The sequence below is a fragment of the Oenanthe melanoleuca genome, chromosome Z, assembly GCF_029582105.1.
Source record: "Oenanthe melanoleuca isolate GR-GAL-2019-014 chromosome Z, OMel1.0, whole genome shotgun sequence".
In the NCBI taxonomy this organism is placed as follows: domain Eukaryota; kingdom Metazoa; phylum Chordata; class Aves; order Passeriformes; family Muscicapidae; genus Oenanthe; species Oenanthe melanoleuca.
This window is the reverse complement of record NC_079362.1, coordinates 53,288,371-53,312,115: the sequence shown is the minus strand read 5'-3', so window position 1 is coordinate 53,312,115 and position 23,745 is coordinate 53,288,371. Positions and strand designations below refer to the sequence as shown.

The following is a 23,745-nucleotide window of genomic DNA, read 5'->3' as shown; positions in this document are numbered from 1 at the left end:
TTTTTCCATAAACACAGCCCTACAGGGTAGATACTCTCACCTGAGTCTGACCAATGACATCTATCTGTTCATGAGTCAGTCACAAAAACAGGGCTTCCAAAACCAAAAGAGGGAGAGTCTGAGGCATCCTCTGGTTATCACCCACTTCAGTCCAGGAGATGAACTGCAGAGTGGCTGAATAATCAACACTTGATTTTGGATGAATGCTGCGAGATTAAGAGCCACAATTTAGAGAAAAGATTTCAGGAATGCAGCTGGATTAATCAGGTTTCACCATTAATTGTGCCCTGGAGGAGGAACAGTTTGCTCTTGTTACTGCCAGGTATCACTCCCAGAAAACATACCAATCAGACCTTGCTCTCAAACTAAGACACAGCTCTGGTCCTCTGCTGTTCTTGTGCTTCCAAGAGCTCTTCAAGGCTGACACTCCTTTTCTGGGACACCAAAGGCCTGGAAAAAATAAATCTATCTTTTTGTATCCTGGCCTTCGAGGGTCAGCAGGACACCTGGCTAAAAAGTCTGAAAGAGGAAAGGTACCAGAAATTGTACTGCTGAAACTGACTCTGTGTGAGGGGTAACCAACCTAGAGAAACCAAATCTTTGCTCATAATAGTTCACATTTTTTCAGCAACATGTATTCAAAACTTTCATTTCCAGAAAACTGCACAAGACTTAGGAAGTTTAACCAGTATGTTGAAAGACCTCTTCAGAAAAAATACAACATAAGAACTGTTTGCCAACTCTTTGAATGTATTTATTTATGTTTGGATTTGTATAAGGAAGTCTCATGCTATAAATTTTTATTAAAAACATGTCATTAGAAATAAATAGCACATTTATAGTCATAAGTAAACCAGTAGTTTTTACGCACACTAATGTTGGTCTTCCTCTTACAAAACTGGAATTATATTTCACCATCTTTTTTTTTGTTTGTTTATACTTGATATAAAAGGATAAAGCTGCTGCATGAAGTTTGTATTTATTGTAGGTTTCATATATCCCCAGACTAGGGTTTTTTCTATTTTCCTAATAATATTTATACAGGAAACACACCCTTCTATTCTTGCTATTGATTTTTTATATGGTAAATGAGCTTAAACATTGCAGAAAGAATATAATGATAATAACAAACATTAATATATATGTTGCTTTTTCCTGCTTGCTGATGGGAATGACTGATTTGTACGAAAAAAGATTTATGATTATGGAAAGGCTCAACACCACCAGCTAGTTAAAGGAAAAAATACATTATTACAGAGCTTTATTTCCGTTAACTATGTGAAGATGTGTGTCCTGGTTTCTCAGATACTAGGGAAGCAGAATTCCTCAATGCTGTTCTCCTTCCTTGTTTCTGTTTCCTGCAGGTCCAGCTGATGATACTCAAATGTCACACGGTTGATGTGTTTGCCACTGGAGACCATTCGCAGCACGGTGTTGTCACAGCCAATCTTCATCTGGGCTATTTAGGGAAAAGAGATATAAAGGAGATATAAAGATACATTTATATGAGAGAACCCGAGGGAAAAGAGATATTTATAATGATGGGAATTATGAAGCACCGATACATGTGGTTTTGGAAATAAAGCAAATTCATAATGACCTGCTGGCAGTGATACTGCTGATTAACTTTTGTGTTTGTTAGATTTGCTTCGCAATGCTTGGGTTTTTAATCATGTGTCCTTCCCTCATGCAAATGCTACTCAATGTCTATGTGCTACTGTTAGGTACCACGAGTGATGGGTAAGGGTAATGGCAGTATATCCTGGAGACAGCCAAAATTAGCAACATTTAAATGTTTTCCCTTAGAGGGATGAGTGGGTTGTGTGTAAGGACATTCCTCACAGGAACAAAGGCATGTGACAGTCCCATCAAGACAAACTCAAATGGTAGTGCCCAGCACATGGTCTTACTCTGAGGGAAATTGAGTGTGTCACTAACTGCTGCTTTAGGCAAGCCATTTGAGTGGAGGCTTGGCAAAGTCTTTTTGTCTGGGGAACTGGGGGAGCTTCCTCACTTGAGGAGAAATCTGGTATGTCACTGGGAGGGCAGGAGCTGCTGAGATGGATTTTCAGTTCCTTCACACCACCAGGAAAACAAATTTTAATCTCATTCCAGTGCTTAGTATTGTCATTCAACACCAGTTAAATTTTTGAACAGTGCCTGGACTGTTGTGGTGTGATGAAAGGCAAGGGAGACCACAAGGGCCAGGCTATTCCTGCTCTGAACTCTGTGGAAATGCTGCTTCTCCAGTGCCCTGTTGATACTCCTGAGGTATGACAGGTGTGCCACAGGGGTTAGTCTGTCATATCACTGCCACACTTTGCAGTCTGCTGTTGAATATTAGGGAAACTGGAAGTTCTTATTTTTATGGGGAGAAAGAAGTTACTGGACTAGCATGATGGCGAAACAGGTTCAGAGCCCCAGCAGGTCCAAATCAGAGAATGGGAACTCTGAGGCTTTTGGGGTATGTGTTACATCTGCAGCAGAAAAGGCCTTGATAACACTGAGTAAATGAGAGAAAAGCTCTTTAACTGAAAATGTAACAATGTGCCTTCGTTTGTTGTGAATTTCCAAACCTTTTTATGTGCTGACCTTCTAATATTTATTTTTGTCATAGGACAAGAATTTTAAAAATATGTCTGATTCAGCCTTGTCATAATAATTACTAAAGGGGCAAATGGAGGTGGCCATGGGTGTGCTGCAATGCACAAATAGCTTTTGCTCTCGTGTTCTGCTGAATGTGAAGTTCACCAGTCCAGCAGGAAGTCCAGATGTGTTTGGGGGTCTCTGCATGTCTTATAATGGTTAACTATTTTATTATGTGGAGGTAATTGGAAGAAGTTCTTACCAGACCCATGAAAGGAGTGACAGAGGTCAGCTAGTGGAAACATCTTGGATGGGTCTAAGCCAGCTCCTCCGAGAAGCTCTACAAAATCTCCCACTCCTGCACAGCCTGCAGATGGTTTCTTAAAAAGGTAGAGGCTAAAAGTTATTTACCATTCATCTTTAAAACGTAGCAGTCCTGCAGACATTATTGAAGCTAACAGTAGGTTTTAGAAATCCCCTGTGCTTAAATATGTGCAAAATCACTTTCTCATCCTGAGCAGTACTACCTTGATTTGACATTAGTAAGTTAATTTTCTTGAGGGGTTTCAAAGAGAGACCTAAGTAGACTCTGGAAATTATTGATAAGTAAAAAAGGTGTTGATTCAGCTGGTTTTAAAGCAGATAAGCAATCTAGTTCTGGATGCTCAGACAGGTAATCAAATTAATTAAGCACAGGCTGTATGTATGCCTACATTCAGCTGGCAGGCAGGAACTTCAGTTCCACTATACCATACTTATCCTAAAAAAAATGCTAAAATGCAGCATTGTGGCAAATTAACAGGTAGAAATTAACAAAAAGAGTAGTCTTTTCTGAAAACAACAGCTTAATCTATATTAAACCCACAATTTTTCTGAAATTAATGTTGTTTGCCAAAAATATCTTGCATGGACACCTTGAGCACCTTTGGGCTGTCACCCCTATGCTGCTGTTTAAGTGCCTGGTTTCTTTACCTTCCTTTGCTGTTGTCCTTTTCTGCTCACTATTGAATAAGTCAACTAATTCACTTGCCCATCTCTCAAAACCTGCCTTGCTCAGACACTGGCAATCTCCTTGAAGAACTCAGTCTGTCAGATTCACTGGCAGAAGAGAACAAATTTCCTTGCTTTATTCTTCTGAAGATTTTTGAATTGGCACCTTCTTACACTTCTCAGGCATCACCAACAGCTCCCATCCTCTTCTGTCTGTCTGTCACCAAGCTCCAAACACCCAGATCAGAGCAGAGGATGCTCAGCATATGGAGCAGGCACTCAGTTGTGGGACGTTTGTATTCTGTCCGTGGTGATACCTTACTATTAATGGCTCCTTTCCCCCCTCAGAGCATTTGCTGCTTTCATTAATTTAAATACAGACAGACAGCTCTTGGGGAGGGTGCTCCTTTCTTTATAATGAAGTCCTTACCCTTTGTCACGGCAAGAAATTGTTACATGAATTGGTGGTACTTTGCAAAATTTGGCTGCCATTGCAACATTACAGAGGCATTAGCAACAGAGCCAGCCCCAGCTCTCCTCTCTGGGAGAAACCAGAGCCCTCAGTGTGCCCACAAGAGGTCCAGAGCACCCATGCCTGTGCCACAGCCTAGTCCTACTTCACCCCTTCCCTTTTCTGTGCCCAGAAAACTTGCACATGCTAATATTGTCTTAGGAAATAAAGATCTCACCTTTAAAAAGAGACCATTTAAATGTCCCACGATAAGATCAGATATTTTTATCACCACTGGGTAGATTATGGAGAAGCTGCAGTTTCTGTGCTGGTGAGGAATGACCATGGTAAACCTTCCTGAGGGGGTCTGAGAGATGACATTGCAAGCTGGGACACAGCAGAGGGTACAAGAGTTACTTGTCCAGTCATCACTGCATATAGCAAAACTACATAATTACAGCAGCAAAAAAACAGAGATAGTTTAATTACTCTGAGTGACAACCAAATGCTGAAAAGGTTCTTGCATTGTGTTTGTTCCTTAAAATTTTCTTATTGTTTACTGTGTAGCATGAGGTCTGGCAGAACCTGAGGGGGAAGCAGTCAATAGGAGAGCTCACACCTGAAATCTGTACATCAGGGGCTGTCAAGGGCTCATGCAGTTTGTCAGTTTGAAGGAGGTTAAACATGGGTGGAGGGAGGGACTGTATTTAGTTTTGGCAGCTTTGATATTGCCAGCAACCCCCTAAATCCTATTCTGCTTCTCTGAACTGGAGTTCCTTTCACTGCAAAATATCTAATTGAAATGAGAGCGTGATTTTACCTTTAAGTTCAAACTTTAGAGTTCAGGTAAAGGATAACTTATCATCTATGTGAGTAACCCAAGGGATCCTTGACATAGATCTGGAGTCCTGCAATTGCTTTAGCAGGATGGTGAAAGACACCAGCCACCTCCAGCAGTTGAGTACAATACTCACATCCATGAGCATGGAGCCACACCAGAGTAGGGACCCAGCCTGCAGCCTCAAGTCTGAATAACTTGGAGTGAAGACATAGCAGACACGCTGTTTGGGGTTTTTTGGCACTTTTTTGTTCATTTTTTGTTTGGTTGGTTTGGGTTTTTGGGGTTTGGTTGGTTGCTGTTTGGGTTGTTTTGTTTGTTTTGTTGGTTGGCTTTTGTTTGTTTGTTTTGTTTTGGTTTTGTTTTGTTGTGTTGTGTCACTTTGAGTAGCTAAGCAAAGAAATCAGACTAGCCTGAATAGTATTTGTTAAATGTCCTGCCCTCTCTGGAAAAAACAATTCAAGTAAGAAACTGGAACAGGTTTTCCAGTCAAGTTGAGGGAGTCCTGCTGCTGGAAGAGTTGAACACCAGGCTGGATGAGGCCCTGGACAACCTGGTCTAGTGTGTGGCATTCCTGGCCACGGTGGAGGGGTTTGAAACAAGGTGATCTTCACGATCTCTTTCAACCCAATCCCTTCTAATGATTCTATGATAATTTGTACCTTGCCAGCTCAGAGGAAAGAATTTGCAGATAAATCCCTGTGATCATATATCTCTCATAGCTACCACATAACCATTCAATACACTCATTTTATTGCTGACCTTTTTCAAATATTATTTCCTCATTGTTCACCCAGATCTAGAAAAAACTGAGATTGAAGTTGCTAAATTAATACTATCTGTTCTAGCTAAAAGCCTTGGAACATGCCAATATTAGACTGGGAGGGATTTTATTTGAAAGAAAGAGCCTTTTGGTCAGGCATATTGCAGCCTGTGTGGTCCCTTAAGCTCCTTTTTTCTTGGGACACACAGTGAGCCTGAACCAAGCCTGCAGGCATGCAGGTGAGCGTGGGTCCATGTCAGTGCAGATAACCACAGTGGGAAAATTCAGTACAAGGCAAAACCTTCTCTTTGCTCCCAGCCCCAGATTCCAGCCCCTTTGTTGGTGTGAAATGCAGACTCACGGAAGAGGTTGCTGTTTTTCTTGACTGTGACAGTAAATCCACTGCCTGCTTGCTGAATCCTGAAGAAGATCATTGCCACGTTCTGTGATGATCTGATGCTCCTCTGAATATCCCCACTTTCACAGAAGTCTACATATCTTTGAGAAGTGGTGAGTGGATGGTCCAAGGAACTGGGAAATTTCTCTCCCTTCAGTATCCATCCATCAAACACCTACAGAGGTTCAATAACATAAAACAAGGTTTTGCTTACTGCTCTGTCAGCAGAGAACAGAAACATGAAGTATAACAGACTCTTTTCTTTTGGCACTATATAACCTGTTCAAAACCACAAACTGAAAACAAAAATTCTTTATATTTATTGATTTCCTAACATTTAACTAATTATTCATGCTTCAACTGATGTTTAGGAAAAGGATACTATAATGTTTAATGTTTTTTTCTCCTTCAGGTGACAACTTTTTTTGTTTGGTTGTTTTTTTTTGTTTTGGTTTTTTTTTGAGGGGAGTATCTTTTTTGCTTCAGTATCATCACATTCTGTTGGTTTTTTTTTTGGGGGGGGGGTGGTTTCGTGTTGGTTTTTTTTTGTTTTTTTTTTTTTTTTCAATTTCAGTGTTACTATGAGAAGTTTTTGACCAGCCTGATTTGAGAGCCACAAGAAATATAAGTAACCTTTTCAAACTCTGGGCATTATGTCAATTGATCTGGCCTGTAATTTTCCACCATCTGTGCTTTACAGCTTGTCATTAATGGTCCCAGTGACCTTCCAGAGATATTGAAATACAAAAAACTTTGGGATGAATTATTGTCAGAGGTATTGCTCTCACTAGTGTCAGCTCTTCCACCTCATCCCAACCACTAGAAAGTAAAACAAGTCCTGCATTATTTGTCTGGACCTTAAGCATCAGCTTCTACAAATCTTTCCTTCATAACAAAAGAGAAACAATTTTCCCTCATCCTCTGCAGAGAATTGTGTCAGAAGTAAAAACATGCTTTAGTTCTAGCATAGATACCCAGTTGCCTGCCTTGCTGTTTCAATTCTCTCCTAGCTGCTCTCAATGGTAATTTCTTAAACACTTCAGTCAATACTCCCAAAATTCAAGGACCAGGTTCAGCCATCACTGCAGTCAATAATTCTGATGCATGTGGGATTTCCTGACGGAAAAAAACATCAGAATCTGTCTCTAGATTTGCCAGAACTGTAGGTTTCTGAAGTAATGAGATGCAGATGCTCAAATTACATAAGGGGAAACCTGCCTATGTGTATATATATACATATATATACATATATATACACACACACATATATATACATATATGTATACACATATACATACATATATATACATATATATACATATACATGCATATACATATATACATATACATACATACATACATTATATACATACATACATACATATACACATACATATATATATATAACAGAGAAGTTTGGGACACCTTGACTAAAGAAAGGAAATCTCAATAAAACATAAAAGACATCTTGATATATTTTCCTAGCCTCCACGAGTGACTATCAGTCCAGGTACAAAAGCCTTAGATCCACCAGAGACTGAAATCAGCCTCCCTGTAGCCACGTGGGGAGAGATCTTAGCCAAGATATGGAATGGAAGGACAGGATTCTTTGGGGTAAAGGAAGCAGGAGACAAGGAAAGGGCTAAAGGGCAGCTTTCCTCCTTTTTCCTGTCCCTGGACCTCAGCTTGCCCCTGAGGGATGTGGTCTGTCCTGAGCCGTGCCATTCCAGCACAAAGGGCAAAGTGCAAGGCGAGGGGAGCCAGGGACCATCGAGCCTCCCCTTCTCTCCTTGACTGAGCTCAGATCTTGGTGAGTGCTCCTGCCTGCCAGAGAAATGTGCTGGTAAAGTTTTTTAACACTGGAATATAAATGGCTCTAAGCCAGAGCCTCTTTCTGTTCAGAGCCAATGTCCTGAAAAATTCTAGCAGGGAAGTTTTAAAGAAAGCCTGCAATGATCCACTCACTATTAATCTGGTGCTAAGTGCCCTGTGAGCAGAGGTCCCAGAGCAGTAACAGCGACCCAGAGATCTGTATCATTATCTGCAGGGCTCAAGTGATTCACGGTGCAGTGAGTAAATCCTACTGACCAAATTTTCAGCCATCGCCCCTGGTATGGACACTCCATTAGAGGTGCTCTGGAAAAGTTCAGAGGAGCCAGTACTGTAGTCTGGGGAGGGATCCTCATCTGCATCTGGCTCTGCTTTGGAGGAGCGGCGATGGGGGGACACATACCCAGAGTGCCCCAAAGCCATCCCAGAGGTGGCTGCTTTGGGAGAGCCTGTGCTCCACACGCACACACAGGGATGCGCACATGCAGCAAACACATCACGAGTCAGAGCAGAGCCGACCCCGGCAGCCCCTCACCTTCAGGAAGTCCCCGCCTCGGCAGTCGATGTTGACGAAGTCGTAGTGAATGGTGATGAGCTCCTCGGGCTCCCCGATGAAGAAGGTAGCGCAGTGCAGCTGCGGCTGGTCGGCGGTGAAGGTGAACTGCCCCTCCGTACTCAGCATGTCGATGCACCCTGGAGAGCAGGACAAAGCGCTGCTGCCTCTGCCTGCTCTGCAGGGACACAGTGCCAGCTCCCGCTGTGCGGGAAGGGGGGATAGGAGAGACCCCCGCTCCGGGATCCGGCTGGCAGCGAGGGCAGGGAGAGCCAGCTGAAGCAATTAGGAGCCTGCTGAGCATCAGAGGAAAAATAGTGACTTGCAGGTGTGGGCACAAACGTGCGACGGGAGGATTGGTGGGGGATGGTGTTTCTGCATCTCTGAGCAGAAAACTCTGTGTATATATATGCACAAATGCACAAACACTCAATTCTTTCAGATTTCCCTTCAGACGCAGCTGCTTCACCTTCCCCACCCCTCGGAAATGTGACCCTGCCTAGGGACATGGGTGGGGAATCTCCATCCTACTGCAGTTATTTGGGACCATCAGGTAGGAACCCCAACCCTCTGCCCCAAACCACAGGTTTCTGCGGGTTTAATGCTTTGTCCTTCTTCTCCCTAGTCTTGCAAAAAGCTCCTGCAGCTCTGTCATTCCCGATTAGCCCTTTCTCCTCCCTGAGGATTCTCCCAGGATTCTCCCACCTGCCAGTACAGAGCGCCAAAGGAACTCACGGAGTGATCGCCGGTAGATCTGTCCTGCAGACAGCTCTCGCTTCAGATCTTCACTGAGGAGTAGGAAGGGGTCATCTTCACCAGCATCCCTCACCTGGTGAAAGATGAGGGCAAAAAAGAGTCTGGGGCAAAGTGAAAGGCAGCCCCCTCCCTGCCCCTCCCAAGAGCAGGCACAGCACGTTACATCCCTCCTCCAAGAAACAGTGCAGCTGGAAGAGCTCAGGCAGAAACCTGCAGGAGAGGGGAAATAAACCTGGCATCTAAGAGGTGAGCCCAGCAGCTAAGTGCACTGAGTCTCTTAAATCCTCAGCAAACTTGTTGAGCATAATTAAATAGAGGGGTAGTACGGAATACATGGGACTGTTGCATTAATGTCACCCAGGTGTAGGAGAAGCAGGAGTAGGAAAGGGAGAGAGAATAAAGCACAATGCTTGAAAGCTGAGAGTACAAGTTAGAAGACAGCAGCTAAAAGCACAGTGAGATGTTTAATCATCAGCCCTATTGCTCACCTCTAGGTATCTGGTTTCTCCCTTGGAGGCTGCCAGGAAGATGAGGACGAGGTGGCACTGAAACTGGAAAGCAGACGGCATGCTGACTCCTCTGCCGGCCGTCCCGCTGTGCCAAGTTTCCCCGGGTCTGTGCCGGTATGCAGAAGCTGCTGGGGTGTCTTGGAGCGACTCTTTTTATAGAGCTGTTGGGAGGGGAGGCACTTGGTCCCCGTACTGATAGGGTAACCCATGGTAACTGAATTCCTCTCGCAGTGACACAGTACGTGGGCATGACAAGGGTCCAAATTACAGCCACAAATTTTCAAGACGGTTGAATTCCCCTCTCTGGCAGATGTCTTTGCTCCTTATCTGTCTGGTGGGATAGCTGAAAACCTCTGGGGAGGTTTTCATCCCTGTGCACACGGGGCATTCATGGACTGTGTTTATTTCCAGGTACTCCAAAGCGAGCATCCCTCCCTCCTCCCGGGGCAGTCCCGGGTGTTTTGGACCTGCAGGGCTTCCTGCCTACCTTCTGCTGCTCTGTGACACGCTGTGCCTGTGCCTGTGCTTCCCCTTGGCCAGGCCTAGCTGGGTACCCCTGTGTCCCAGGCAGGTTTGCAGCCTGTGCCAGCATCCCCCCAGGGCTCTGCAGCAAGCACACAGGCAAAACCAGGCAGTGCTTCCCACCAAAAACAGCTTTCACACAGAAATTATGAAACTGGGCTTCCAAAGGGCATACTTGCCACAGAACTCCTGATACTGCTTCAGCCTTGATCCTCAAGTGAAACCTGAGACATTTAAAAGTTGAGCCTTTGAGTGAAAATTCGTAGCTCTGTAGAGTGCTGGAAATCGGAAACTCAGTAGAGGTATTAGATGTAGGGTACATAGCTGAAATCCATCGAAGTTCCTTGGGAATTACAAGCTTTGTGGGAAAACTGAAGGGTTTAGCCCCAGTTTGCATTAGAGGATGGGCAGAGGAGCCCAGCCTTACTTTTCCTTTGCTCACTCTCTAAAGAGGTTGATGAGGTTAAAATTATCGCTTGACCCCTCCAATTCCTTCCTTAGAGGCATTTTGCAGGATCCAATCCCAAATTCTGGCTGCAATGTCCCAGTTTGCCCTGCCAGTCCCCAGCCTGTACCTCAGATGCTGAGTGCAGGGGAATATTCAGTGCAGGGAGCTGGGTGTGCAGCTGCAGTGAGAGCTGCAGATTGAGCTCTGTGGGGCAGGAGTCCAGCCCAAGGAAAGAGGCTGTGAACTGCCAACCTTTGGAATTCCAGAGGACCCAGGGACCTGTGGCACCAGCAGGGTGACCAGACCCTCAGAGATACAGTAAGAGTCAAGCACTCATCTGGGAGATCACAGACCCTCACATACATAGACTGTGAGGGTGTAAACCCAGGAGTTCCTTTGTTCAGGTCCCTCTCTGGAGGCACCAGCTCAAGGTTTCTATTCTGTTGCTGCACCATTATAAAATTACTTAGAAGAGACAGAAGTCTGAGGCTCTGCTGTGGGTTTGAACTGGTGAGGGGAGCTGAGTGGGTGTGGGATGTGTAGGGAGCTAAGAGGGACCCACTGGCTCACTGGAGCTGCCTGCTGAGAAGGAGTTTGGGTGCCAGCAGTTAAAGTCTCTGGCAGAGGCAGTGTGACTGCCTGAGCACCTCCTGGATGGTCAGACTGGGACATTATCTTGCTGTGACTCCTTGAAGATCTTCAGTGAAGAACAGCATGTTTGATTGTGTGTGGATTTGTTACTGAAGATTTCAGATTTCAGAATTGAACTCCAAAAATTGGCGAAGGACACATGGTACTGCAGCTAAAATATTATGACTGTGTTAAACCAGACGTGAGGTGATCTACTCAGAATGAAATATACCAGCAGTGATGCCACCATAGCTTAAACTCTTGTCTATGAATAGCTGAGGTCTGGGCTTAGCACAACATTCACCCATGGAGGTGCCCAGAAAAGCAGGAAGGTTCACAGTCTGGAGGCCGTGCTGGCAGATAAGTGAGGGGGGTGTCCTTCTCCAGTAAGCAAGGGTCAGTAGGTGCCACCTCCATGTCTGCTGTAATTTGTTGCTCACTCAGGGCCTATGGTGACCTTGAAATTTCTATGCAACACCCTGGAGTTTGTTTTGAGTGTACATATGTTCTGTGTAATGTTGGTGCAAAAGCTGAACGCAGATATCCTTTGCTGATGATGTGGAACTTAATTTTAACAGAGGTGCTAAGTTGTTTTTTATCTCCCACTTTTCAGCAGGGTTCTGGGCTCAGCAGGAGCTGATGAACATGATGACATCCTGACCAGCCTCACCACAAAGCCTCCCAGAGCCTGGGGTACCTCTCTGTGTCTTCAGCCCCCTCATATGCTTTCCTTTGTGCAGCTCTAATGCTTGGGGAAGGCAAGTGTTTGGGATGGAATAGGGAATCACACACAAAGAGACGCAGCTGCTGCTGCTGGCTGGGGCTGTGCTGCCTCAGGTGGAGCTGAAGCAGATAGATCCCCAAAAAGGGCCACTCAGAGGGGAAAGAGGGGGTTCATCCCCCAGCCCTGCATCCCAGCTGTCAGAGGGTGAGAGAGGAGGTCAGGCCATCTTCTCACTGAACTCTCCTGCCTCCTCAGTGTATCACAGGTCCCCTTACCCTCTACCCTCCATTTCCCTGCTGTGGCACTGATTTTGTTAAAAGTCACTTGCAAAAACTGAGATTTTCAGATGAGAATGTGACTGATGAAGCAAAGAAAAATCACTCTGAACCGGGTTCGAAACACCCCTGCAGCATTTCAGAAGGGAAAAGCACCTTCAATGTGATACAAACCCTTGGTGAATGAGGAGAGTGTCATTTTTCTTTCATGGAGTTGAGTCATGGTAACACTCTGAAGGACAATTTTTTTTGTTAGTATCAAATTGTTTAACACAGTAAAATGCATTCCCAGTGACACTCTGCCACAGGCTAAATAATCCAGTTGATTGGCACCTTGATTTGCTAACAACCCTGTAACTTACCCTGGGAGCAGCCCATTTCCCTGGCAGAAATGATGGAAATCCGTGGTGCTGGGGAGTGTCTAGGCTGAGTGCAGGGCTCACTCACTCTGCCTTGGATGGTTTTGTTTAGGCACCCCAGCCTTTGCAGAGCCTTGGGCTGTAAAAGCAGTGCTCATGGGTGGGCTGTTCAAGAATGGGCTGTGGAGGACCTGCCTTTCCCACTCGTGCTGAGAGCTTGTGGGTGTCTTGTCAACTATTATAGAAAAGAAGAAATCCCAGCTATAGTAAGAAGTGGAGAAAACAAAGCTGAGTAAAGACAGTAGTGAAACCAACTCTATTTACCCTCCCCTACAGTGATCAAATCATGCTCTGTCCTATAATACAGATGGTAAATGCAGCTTCTTCTCCTAAACAGTAAAAGTAGCTGTTTTACTACTACTTTTACCTTTTTTTTTTTTTTTTTTTTTTTTTGTACAGAAGAATACACATGAAGTGCTCAGTAGTGAAATTTCTTAGCAAGAACTGCTTGAGCTACAGACAATCCTTAGGGATCCCTCCCTGTAGCATAGAGGGGACAGGTGTTATGAGCCCTTTCTGCTCTCAGAAAGGGTCCCATGTGTGCCTAGCTCATTAATACACCTCTTGTTGTGCCTCAGCTGCAGCCTGACTTCTTGCACAAGCAGATCAAGCAGACCATACTTCCTTCTAGCATTAGGATCTCAAACATGAGTTAGTATTTCCTGTGTAGACAGAATCCCAAGCAAGCTCCACACCACAGGGATCAGCCTGGCTGCTGCATGTCCCACTGGGGCTCCTCTGCTTGCTGTGACTGGTGGTCTCTTGAACTGAGAGGAGCAGCAGTGAGACTGCAGGGCAGCTGCCCCAGTGAAGAGGAGCAGTCCTGCCTCAGGCACTCTGTCCTCAGCTGTTCACGCTGATTTCTCACTGCTGCTCAGTGCTGGCTGAAGAGATGCCATGTGGGGTCATGCACAGTGTGAGACATCTGACAGGACTTTAAACTGCATGTTGTGTCAGCTGCTAAACATTGTGCTGAGCTACATCTATTTCCCTTATGCTCTTTCTCACTCCAACGGAGAATTCATTCAGGGGTTATCTTTTAATTCCCTTCATGGTGTCTGGGAGACATAGCACTAGTCATTCCTGTCTTTTCATCATGTGGCTGCAGATCTCATACCAATATCAGTGTCTTTGAAGAGTAGGATATTGCTAGACATCACTTCTAGTTTGTTATACATGTTCAAACATTTGTGAATCCTTCAGTGTATTGTTTCTAAACAATGGGATGAGTTAGCCCAGATTAAGGTGAAAAGGAAATCTAGTGTCTCTATAGAGTCACAAATGCTACAGTGAAGGCTAATTTTTTTGTCCCATATTTCCTAAATCACAATCAGTCACTGCTTTGAAATAACAATACAGAAAAGAAAACAAAGGTACTGTAGAGGAAAAAGAAAACAAGAGGAAAAAGAAACAAGGGACAGCAAATCACACTCCTGAATGCCATTAGGAAACCACGTCCTTGATACAGACATACACAAGACTTCACTTCAGACTCTGTCTCAGATAAAGACAAACATGTAAGAAGCTCCTGTTCCTGGGTCCTGCTCCCGGTTTAAGCACCTGGACTATGGATGTACAATAGGAAAGGTAGAATTCAGCATGGCTAAAATAAATAAATTGGCCCTGTCAGTGGTTTGAAGATATGTCCTTTTTGCAAGAATCCAATTGGAGTTGCAAAGACAGCTGAAAAAGAGCATTTCCAGCAGCAGAAACAAAATCTGAGATCACATTTTGTGCTTCCTTTACTCTTGTGTTTGTTTCAATATCAGGCTGGTGTCCCAACAGCTCATGATCCAACCTGAGCCCAAAACTCTTTCCTCTGTAATCAGTGGGCATCTCCATCACTGACTTCTGTTGCTACCTGTCTGCCTCAGCTTCGTGCTGGGCATGACAAGCCTCTTCCAATCCTGACCACACATCTCTCTGTAACACCACTTCTGTTACTTCTCTCTGTGTGTCTAAATTGGCTTTAAATAGAGCTGAACTTTCCATAAGGTGAAGTAAGAGTAGCTTGTTAATTCTGGGCAGTTTGACACAAGAGATGGTGTGATTTGTCACATTAAGTGGCTTAGAGGGATGACAAATGATGTGATTTATGAACTGAAAGCCTATCAGCATCATGCAGGCTCGACGATAAGTGTTGCACTAACTCTATTTATGGCATTGGCTAAAAGCAAAGATTTGAAACTTGCAGTTTAGCTGGTTACAAATAATCAAGCAAACATTATATTCAGACACTGAGAGTACCCTGAGGTCAGTTATCACTACCTGCTCTGCCTGTGAGTCAACCAGCATCTACACAAAGCAGTCAGGGCCAAGAAGCAGGAGAAAAGTTTTTTCACAGGAAGGGAAAAAGAGAGATGAGAATGGGTGACTGGAAAAAGCACATGCCATAGCCCTGGTGTTAGGAGAGGTGCCAGATGCTTGTTGAGCTGTTTAATTTTAGAATGGACTTTGCTCCTCTGTGGATCCTCTGAGCAGCATCTCTGCCCTCAAGGGCTGCTGCAGGAAGGTCTCAACCCCAGAGCTGCACACAGGTGTCAGCATGGCTCCCAGGCAGCCTCTTCCATCCCATCATATTTGCCTTTGCCAGCTGCAGCAGTGTCCTGGTTCGAAGGACAGGTGTCTGCTAAGAAAGGCAGGAGCCTCTCTTTGAAATGGAGAATGTAGATCCACTCCCTCCAAACTACTATAATTTTGAAATTAAGGGGCTCTTAGGCAAAGATATGGGAATAGGAATAACAGTTCTTTACTAGGAAAATTAATAGAAATACAGTGTTACAAAGAACAATCCCAAAACACTGACAGAGTCAGAATTCAACCTGACACCCTGTCAGTCAGGGTGTTGGTAGCAGTCCCATTAAATGGTGGCTACAGTCCCCCTGCAGTGACAGATGTGGTTCAGTTGAAGTAGTGCTCCTGTAGAAGGGTGCAGTTTTCCTCTGAAGGTCCAGGGATGATGTGGAAAGGTCTGGTTTTCCTCTGGAATTCAGTGGAAAAGGCTACCTTGGTGTTCAAAATCTCAGATTTTATCTAGGTAGGAAGGGATTGGCTCCTCCATCTGGCTGGAGCATCTCCCAATGAGATGATGTAATTTTATCAGTCAAAGAGTGGGACTGAATGGGCCATTAACAGAAGGTATCTCCCTGGAGGAAGGATGTGTTGTGGAAAAGATAAAGATGATTGCCCCACCTGGTTTCAACAGATGGTGATAGAATACATGCTTATGGTCACATCCTGTATTGCAACCTAAGACAAGCAGCTACTCTGATCAGTACTAGTGCCCGTGCAGAAGAACAGTCTCCTTTCCAAAACATGGCACATTCATTGCATCTAGACTGTTTGGAAGTGTAACCCTCATGGCCTAGGTCATATCCCAATCTAGATCTCCTTTCCCACAGCTGCAATTTTCTCCCAGTGACCCTTCCCAAAGCAACAGCCCCTGTTCCTTCTCCCCCAGATTTCCTGTTCAGTTTGGGGTCACTAGAACATTTATCACTTTGTTTTCAATGCTAAACCAGTCTATGACACAGAATATAATCTCAGATGTGTTGAGATATCCCTGTATTTCCACAAATCATATTCCAAAATTTGTTTAATCTCTGAACTACAAACTTTATCTTTGACAAAGCACCACTTTGTCACCAAAAATATCACCACTGAGTGATATTTTAAAGATGTTTTGGGGTTTTTTATCCAAGAAGGACAAGTATTTCTTGGCTGTAGTGACTACCCGAGGAGAAAAATTCTCATCCAGAAAAAACTATAATTCAGCATAATTCTGGTAGTATTAGACATTACAGTCACGGACCCAACTTCAGAAACACTGTGAACTCTTACACAAGTCAGGCAGCCAGTCTGAGTCAGATAAGAGATGTCAGCATATCCAACATAATGGTATATTTATCCTTTCAACTGCTCCCTCTGTGAAGTCCTTTGTTTTTCATGTATGTGATTCCTCACCAGTCATAACCCAGTGCTGTGCAGCCTGCAGTGCCAATTTGATCAGTTAAGCTACAAACACTTTTAGGTGAAAGTACAGGAATATCTTGTGTTAGTGTAAAAACCACATACATAGAAGGACCTTGGATCACCTGGTCAGCATTTCTGCACCTCTTGAAGTCTAAAAGCTTCGCCTTTGCTAGTAATGTCACAGAACATCTTCAGCTGAAGTGCAGTAATGGGCTTTTTCATTTCAAACATAAATTATTCTCCTTCTTGCAATACTAGTCCTAGGGCACCAAAAAAACCCCCTCCCCTGAGAGAGAGTTTTTTTCCTAAAACTGCAGAATTAAGTCATTAGCACAAGGGCAAAACCAGTTTTGCTTTCATCTCCTGAAGGTATCAATAGTTCAATGGGATGGAACTCTCCAGCCCTGTGTCTCATTCACACACATCACTCAGCCACAGGGATCTGTTTGCTACTGCCACTTGATGTCCCCAGCCAGAGCTGAGGAATTCACATCTTTCTGCAGCATTCTCAACTTCTCGCCATTTTTCAACTCTGAGAAAACAATCTTAAGTAGTGCTCCAGGTGCTTTTCTGCTGCTTTTTTTCCTGTTTTTCAGTTGCTTTTCTGCCCTTTATAAATTGTTCTATACACAGATCTTTTTCCTGCCATAGCTTTATTCTGTAGTGCTTTTCTGAGTTTGTGGAAACTACTGGGAATGTAAAATCAAAGCAATACATGGGGTTTTAAAGCAGAGTCCACTGACAGATATTTGAAAGCTGCACTATGATGATTGCTCTGCACCCCATGCAGTCAAACAGGACCTGAGAGGGCAGCTTAGAATTTAAAGCAAATGTACAACAGTAACATTTTCCACTGATTTTCCCCCAAAGACCTGGGCTCTGAGCAACTACTTCTTCCCTCTTCCTCTTTGCTGTCTTGTTGCAATATTTGCAGTTTTACAGACATGTCCTTATTTAGCCAACCAGCTCACAGAAACACAACTTTCCATTGAAGGCTAATTTAGAGTCTCAAGCACATGTTCTCAGCTGCTGCAAAATTATGCCACTGACTGCAATAGGCTCTGTCATTTTATATCAGCTGAGAATCTGCTTGCAAGGGCAAAATAAGTGGATGCAGCTGCAGTTCTCTTCCTTGGGAGTTGCCCCTTTTACACAACTGATAGCAGGTGGCTGAGAGTTGGTATTTAAAAATGACAAGTTTTTTTGGTGTTTCTTTTTTTTTAAAAATATTTCTGCTGAAGTTCATTCATGTGCTGTCTTTGATGGCTGCCCAGGACCTATAGCCCACAATCCTCCACCTTGGCGGAAAGGATGTGGGCAGAATTGATTTTGAAAATGGATTTCCAGATACTAAATTAAACATTCTCTCTCATGCCATATCATGTGGCAGAAGAAAGATAAAATTGAAAATGTGACCCCTTTTTGCTTCAAATAATACAGTGCTATTCAACAGACTTAATTATCCCTAAAGACACACGCAATAATTGATGGCCTGTCAATCAAAGCCCTTATTAGACATGCACATGATGTCACATCAGTCTAAATCTTAATGTAAATCTAAATCTTCCTGACAGTTAAAATTCTTTATATAGATTACTCTGATTTCAGATACAAGTTTTGTGTGTGACCTTTTACCCAGCCTTTTGAAGGCTGTGATCAGAGAGGAGCTGGATCTTTTATGTGTGCTGCTGAGCTGCTGTGATGGACTCTGAGCCCTCCCTGAGAGTTCTTCTCCTGACCCTGCCCTGCTTTATGGTGTAGTATGGAGCCTGGAAAAGGGGTCTGCCTTGGGTGGCTGAGAGACCTGGGTTGGACCTGCACTGCTACAATTGATGGATGCCAATTAATAACATTACTGGCTACTGGAAACATCACCTGTTCAGCTGGGGTCTCCTGGGGTCACTTCTCTTTCCCTTCCCACAACCCCAGGAACTTTGTCTCTTATCTTTATAGCCTTCCACACTGCATGGGATTACTATCCCATTGCACTCCCTCACCTTCCATTGAGAATTGGGAAAGGTGGAGCCTCCCTGCTGGACCTAGCTGGTAAGTCACAGCTTGGAGTGACAGCTCCATTACACACTCCTTGTCTTCACACACAGCTCTTTGGGATTGGTAGTTGGATAATGAATCTGAAGAGGTTTTAAATTTACAAACAGGTAATGCATCAACCTTTTGTTGCCAGTTGCACTGGCACTTCAAGTCTCTTTTGAACTGAAATAAAAGCAAATGGCAGAGGCTGAGGCTTTCAAGATAATGGAATTTATCTTCTGTAAATCTGTTCTTTAGATGTCAAGCAAAGCAATTCCACAATATATAGAAAAGACTTTGTCTGGTGTTGTATTTTTATTGGTCTTTGGTGTAACTTGAAAATATTAGGTCATGTTTTGGTGTTCAATTTTCTATAGATTTTTCAGTCAGCCTGATAAAACAAATTGAAAAAATGCGTGTAATTAGACATCATTCCGAAAGCTGAGGCTCTCTGGAGAAAGCCACACAGCAAGCTTGGTCTGCATGCAACACTTCAAAGTGCCTCCTAGATTCATGAACTACAGAAAGACTTGAAGTCAGCAGGAAAATGACCATAACCAATGATAAAAAAATCCTGCCTTCAGATTTGAAGGAGAGAAGGAAAACCCAAAATGCTCACATCTGCAGGACACTGTTTTCGTAGTGAGGCTGGCCTTATATGCACCATCTTGCATAGCCAAAGTAAGTGTTTCCAATGCCATTTTCCTTCCTGGAGAGTGCTCACAGAACAGAGGATTGCTCACAGTTTTTTCTGGCTCAGAGGCAATTCAAAACTTGCAGGTGATCTTCATATATATTTCATAGAAGCAATGTCTACTAATGGAAGATTAGTTGGCTCCTGCAGCAGAGGAGTGAGAGACGGCCACTGGTGCAGTGGCTCATAGTTAGGGCCAGAATAGGATGGCTAGTCTTACCCCAGGGACCCATACTGTGTGAAGACTTTGTGGGTTTGAGCTTTTGAATGTGTTTGGTGCATTTTCTTGCTTATCTGCTTGGTTTCTAGTCTTTGCACAAATAGGTTTCTTTTGGCAGAGCACAGTTTAACACTTGTCCTTGCAGTTAAAACAGCAACAAGCAACACCCAACAAGACAAGCCAAAACCAGTGATTTATGAAGTTTTATAAAACTTTGTTGGAAAAAAGATCATTTGAGTCATTCTCCTCTGATTCACCCACAGCTCATCTGCAAGTAAGCCCCTTCCACAGAGCAGTTAGGATGCACACAATCCCTAGTAAATTCAGCTGATGAGATGGCTCCACTGGCCCTCTCCATCACAGCAGCCACTCTTGCTGCCTGACTCCAGGGCACATTGCTGCTGCCAGCTGTGACCTAGCATAATTCTGCTGTGCACATGGGCTGCTACATGTACAAGGGTTCATCAGGGATAGACAGAGGGTTTAGGAACTTTCTGGAGGTTCTTTCCAGAAAGCTTCTTGTTCAAAATATTTGAAGGAACTGGTTTTTACTGGGATAACCTTACTCCTTTTAGATTGGAGTTGAAGCTTGAGACTGCTCTTCTCTCCCTTCCCCTTGGAGGACAGGGAAAGGCTTAGAGGCTAGCAACAGTCTGGGACTCAAGGGAAACCACAAAAATAGTCTTATGTTTTCTGGCTGATACTTTTGCCATCCTGGTCCTACACTTGCAATGATATTGAAGTGCATGACATCAAAGGAGACAAAAAGTTGTCCGGTTTTTGCCAGTTTTACTTTTCTACTTTCTGTCGTGCTGGTCTAGAAGATATTTTGTGAATCCTCTATAACTTTGTCACTGATGGGTTAAAGCATGCTGTGGCTCTGTCACCATTGCAAAGTTTGCTTTTCTTCTGGGATAACACCATTTGGTGGTGGTCCCTTTCTTAGGATGATGTTTGCCCCTTGTTGCATTTATTACACTCTGTAGAATCCCCTGCTTATAATAAATTACAGATTCTTAATGATATATAATTTCATACAAATGTACACTTTGTTAAATTAAGTTTGGAGGTCTGGGAAGGAGAGACAAGTGAACTACATTCCTCAAATGTTGCCTGGCAGGGCACATCTTCACTGGGGAGTGTTTTTCTAATAACCTCTTATACGAATAGAATATCTTCGTTTAATTTAGATGCCCTTTATTAGAGTTTGAAGTTACCAACAAAATAACAAGGAAGTAAGAGAGCTCTCCACACAGGAAAAAAAGCCACAAAATCCTGCCACTGAGGACTTGCAGGGCTTCAGAAGTATGCTTAGTTCAAACAGGAGTGTGTAAATACTCTTAACTCAACCCAAGAGCAAACTAACAGTGGAAGGGGTTTGCCTACTCTCTCTTTGCCTGGCCTTGGGGTCCAGGGAACCCCCACTTCCATGCAGGGTGGGGATCAGTGTAAGACAAAATAATCATTTTTCCATAAGATGACTCACATTGCAAAGTTGTACCCTGGAATTCCATCATTAAATCCTCCACAAGTGGTCCTTCTTTTAGGCATTCCAGAGTAGTGAAAACAGAAGGCATTTACACATTTCCCCCAAAGACCCAGTCCTTACATCAGCTCTCCAAGCAATTTGCATAGACTAAATCTTCTATGTATTTGAATAATTTATGATACGAATAAATTCATTTATGCCAAGTGAAGAGGTTGACTACTGGGATACAGCAATGCCAACAGAACAAAATTGAAGCTGGGGACATGGAGGAAATGAGCCAGTAACAATGGCAAGCAGTATTGTATGCTTCAGCAGCAAGACAGCTGTGACCACATCTGAAATATGAGTGTGGGGAGCAGCAGCTAAAAATGCTTTAGAATAAGCAGAGCTGAGCTAAAAGAATCTGCTGGTTTTGAGCTGCAAAATAAGATTAAAATAAAATGACTGAAAACTAAATTGCAAGTATTATGTCTCATTCCAAAGTTTTTCCATTCAGAAAGTATATAAGTAACATTCCCATGCCTTTTACTTTCCACTGACATTGAAGAAATAGAAATCTCAACTCATGCCAAATGATCTGTCACCCCAAGCCCTTGACCTGGGCAACTGATGAAGGCATGTTACAGATGCATGGAGTGCAAAGACTGGAAATATTAAAAGCCATATCTCAAGTAGTGTAAGCTGGCAGTGGTCCAGCTTACACCAGCTGCTGATTAGCTCCATAAATGTCTTAGAGCAGTAACAGTTGCAGGAATGATGGTTTGCATTCACTAAACACCAATGAGGGCTACCTAACTAGGCATGCTTTGCTTCATTTGTGGCCTGAAGACTGATTACATCAAAGATTTTTAAAAGTCCTCTTTCTTTAACTGTTCTTCAAAGAAATCATTACATGCCACAGTCAAAGCAGCAACCAGAATGACAAATTCATTAAAATCCACTTCATTGTCCTTATTGGAGTCCAGGTCATTCATAATTTTATCAACCAGGAGGGGGTCCTTTTGGCCCTAGAGAGAAAGAAAAGTGACTTAGCTGTGCAGATCTTGAATGTGCAATTCTGACATGCCTGGCACCACTGCTAGGTTACAATGCTGGTGTTATTAAATAAAAGGCTGCATCAAATATGCACCTGAGCAGTGATACATCTCTAGTCACTACAACATCAGAAACTAAAGACAGTGCAGCCCTTATAAGGTATACAGGTACTAAATAGGTACTGAAATGAATCAAACAGGTTTTAGGAGATACTGAACACGGATCCCTTTTATCAAGATGGATCTGTAAAGTGCATTTCTCTGCATCATCCCTCAACAAACAGTACTTAGATTTCCAACAGAATATGCATAAATGGTCATATAATATATCCATTTGTCACACTCAGAAGACCTCTGGCTGGCAAACAACCATCCTATTCAGTGGGAGCAAGAACATTGAATCTCACAATAATAAATCAATAGCCAAGATTAAAAGAAACTCCAGTTCAAGGAAATAGATACAATGTAAGAAAATCCTGTTGGTGATCATAGGGTCTAAATAATTTTTACAATTAAGAGGATACACAAAACCATTATTTTTAAAGCTTTTGATTCCATAAAAGCATCCATGCTGTGTACTGTAGAACATAACAAACATGCAAAGAGATATTCAAATCAGCAGTTTATCACTGAAAGGATTTTCTTAGCACCTCTCTGCAGGGCACACAAGCAGCAGTACTGTGTGGCCATGTGCACAAGCTACTTTCCTGTCTCATGAGAATGGTTGCTGCATTCAATTCTTCAACGGCTTATCTATGCCCTATTATTAAAAACAAACAATCAACCAAACAACCAAACCAAACAACCAACCTTTACTTAATAATTTTCTCGACACTACTTCTAGGCTGGCCTAGCCCTCCTGCTCAAAAGCACTTTGGAGTTTGCAAACTGGGATATTTGACATCATATCCTTCTATACAGCTCCACAAAGGACTGTGACAGGATGGGCCTTGCACAAGGAGGTGCTATTCCTATCCAAGCACTTGGAGAGCTGCTTAACCCACCCATGATACAGTCACTCAGGAGGTTCAAAAGCTGCGTCTTACTGAAAGGAAGTCAGTGAGCTCACTGGTGAGAAGCTCCTTGAGTTCTCCTTTACTGAGCTTGTTTCTGTCTCCTTCTTTGCCAGAGTAGTGATAGAAAATCCTGATCAAGGTGTCCATTGCATCTTCCAGTGGAGTGGTCATAGCAGTGAGCAGGAGAGCTGTGAGGCAAAGACACTGTCACTGACATTGAGTCAAGCAAAAGGCCAGTCTCTGGGAAGGGAGGGAGGGCCAGGAGAAGACAGAGATTGTTAGCAGTACTGAAAAGTTAGTCTTTCAGTTGATCTGTCCTGTTAGCTGTGTGTGATTAAGGAAGGATTGTAATAAAAAAACCCCATTGTCCTGAACTCATAAGCAATTGCTTCTAGAAGGTAAATGCAAAGAAAGAATTTTTATTTAAGAAAATGATCTACTGTGTATCCACTTTACAAAGCTGCTGTGAAAGAAAATCTTTTGAACCCTTACCTGAAAACACAGGAAGAATGAATGCTAATTTAAAAATTTTCTCAAAACATTGTCTTCAACAAATTCCACCTGTGAAAGTGCATTTATACAGAAAGCTCCACAGCAG

General features: G+C 43.3%; 2 protein-coding genes across 2 annotated transcripts; both read right to left on the bottom strand.

Annotated features, from left to right (window-relative positions):
• Positions 1–735: 735 nt before the first annotated feature.
• CRHBP (corticotropin releasing hormone binding protein) lies at positions 736–9,808 on the bottom strand. The gene is made up of 7 exons (XM_056513708.1): positions 9,653–9,808; positions 9,144–9,237; positions 8,391–8,548; positions 5,990–6,200; positions 4,266–4,414; positions 2,849–2,966; positions 736–1,459 (listed from the first exon to the last, which is right to left on the bottom strand). The coding sequence occupies exons 1-7, from the start codon at positions 9,731–9,733 to the stop codon at positions 1,302–1,304; spliced, it is 969 nt and encodes a 322-aa protein (XP_056369683.1). The 5' UTR covers positions 9,734–9,808; the 3' UTR covers positions 736–1,301.
• Positions 9,809–20,813: 11,005 nt separating this feature from the next.
• On the bottom strand, positions 20,814–23,318 carry S100Z (S100 calcium binding protein Z). The gene is made up of 2 exons (XM_056514295.1): positions 23,178–23,318; positions 20,814–22,104 (listed from the first exon to the last, which is right to left on the bottom strand). The coding sequence occupies exons 1-2, from the start codon at positions 23,316–23,318 to the stop codon at positions 21,946–21,948; spliced, it is 300 nt and encodes a 99-aa protein (XP_056370270.1). The 3' UTR covers positions 20,814–21,945.
• Between the last annotated feature and the right edge of the window lie 427 nt (positions 23,319–23,745).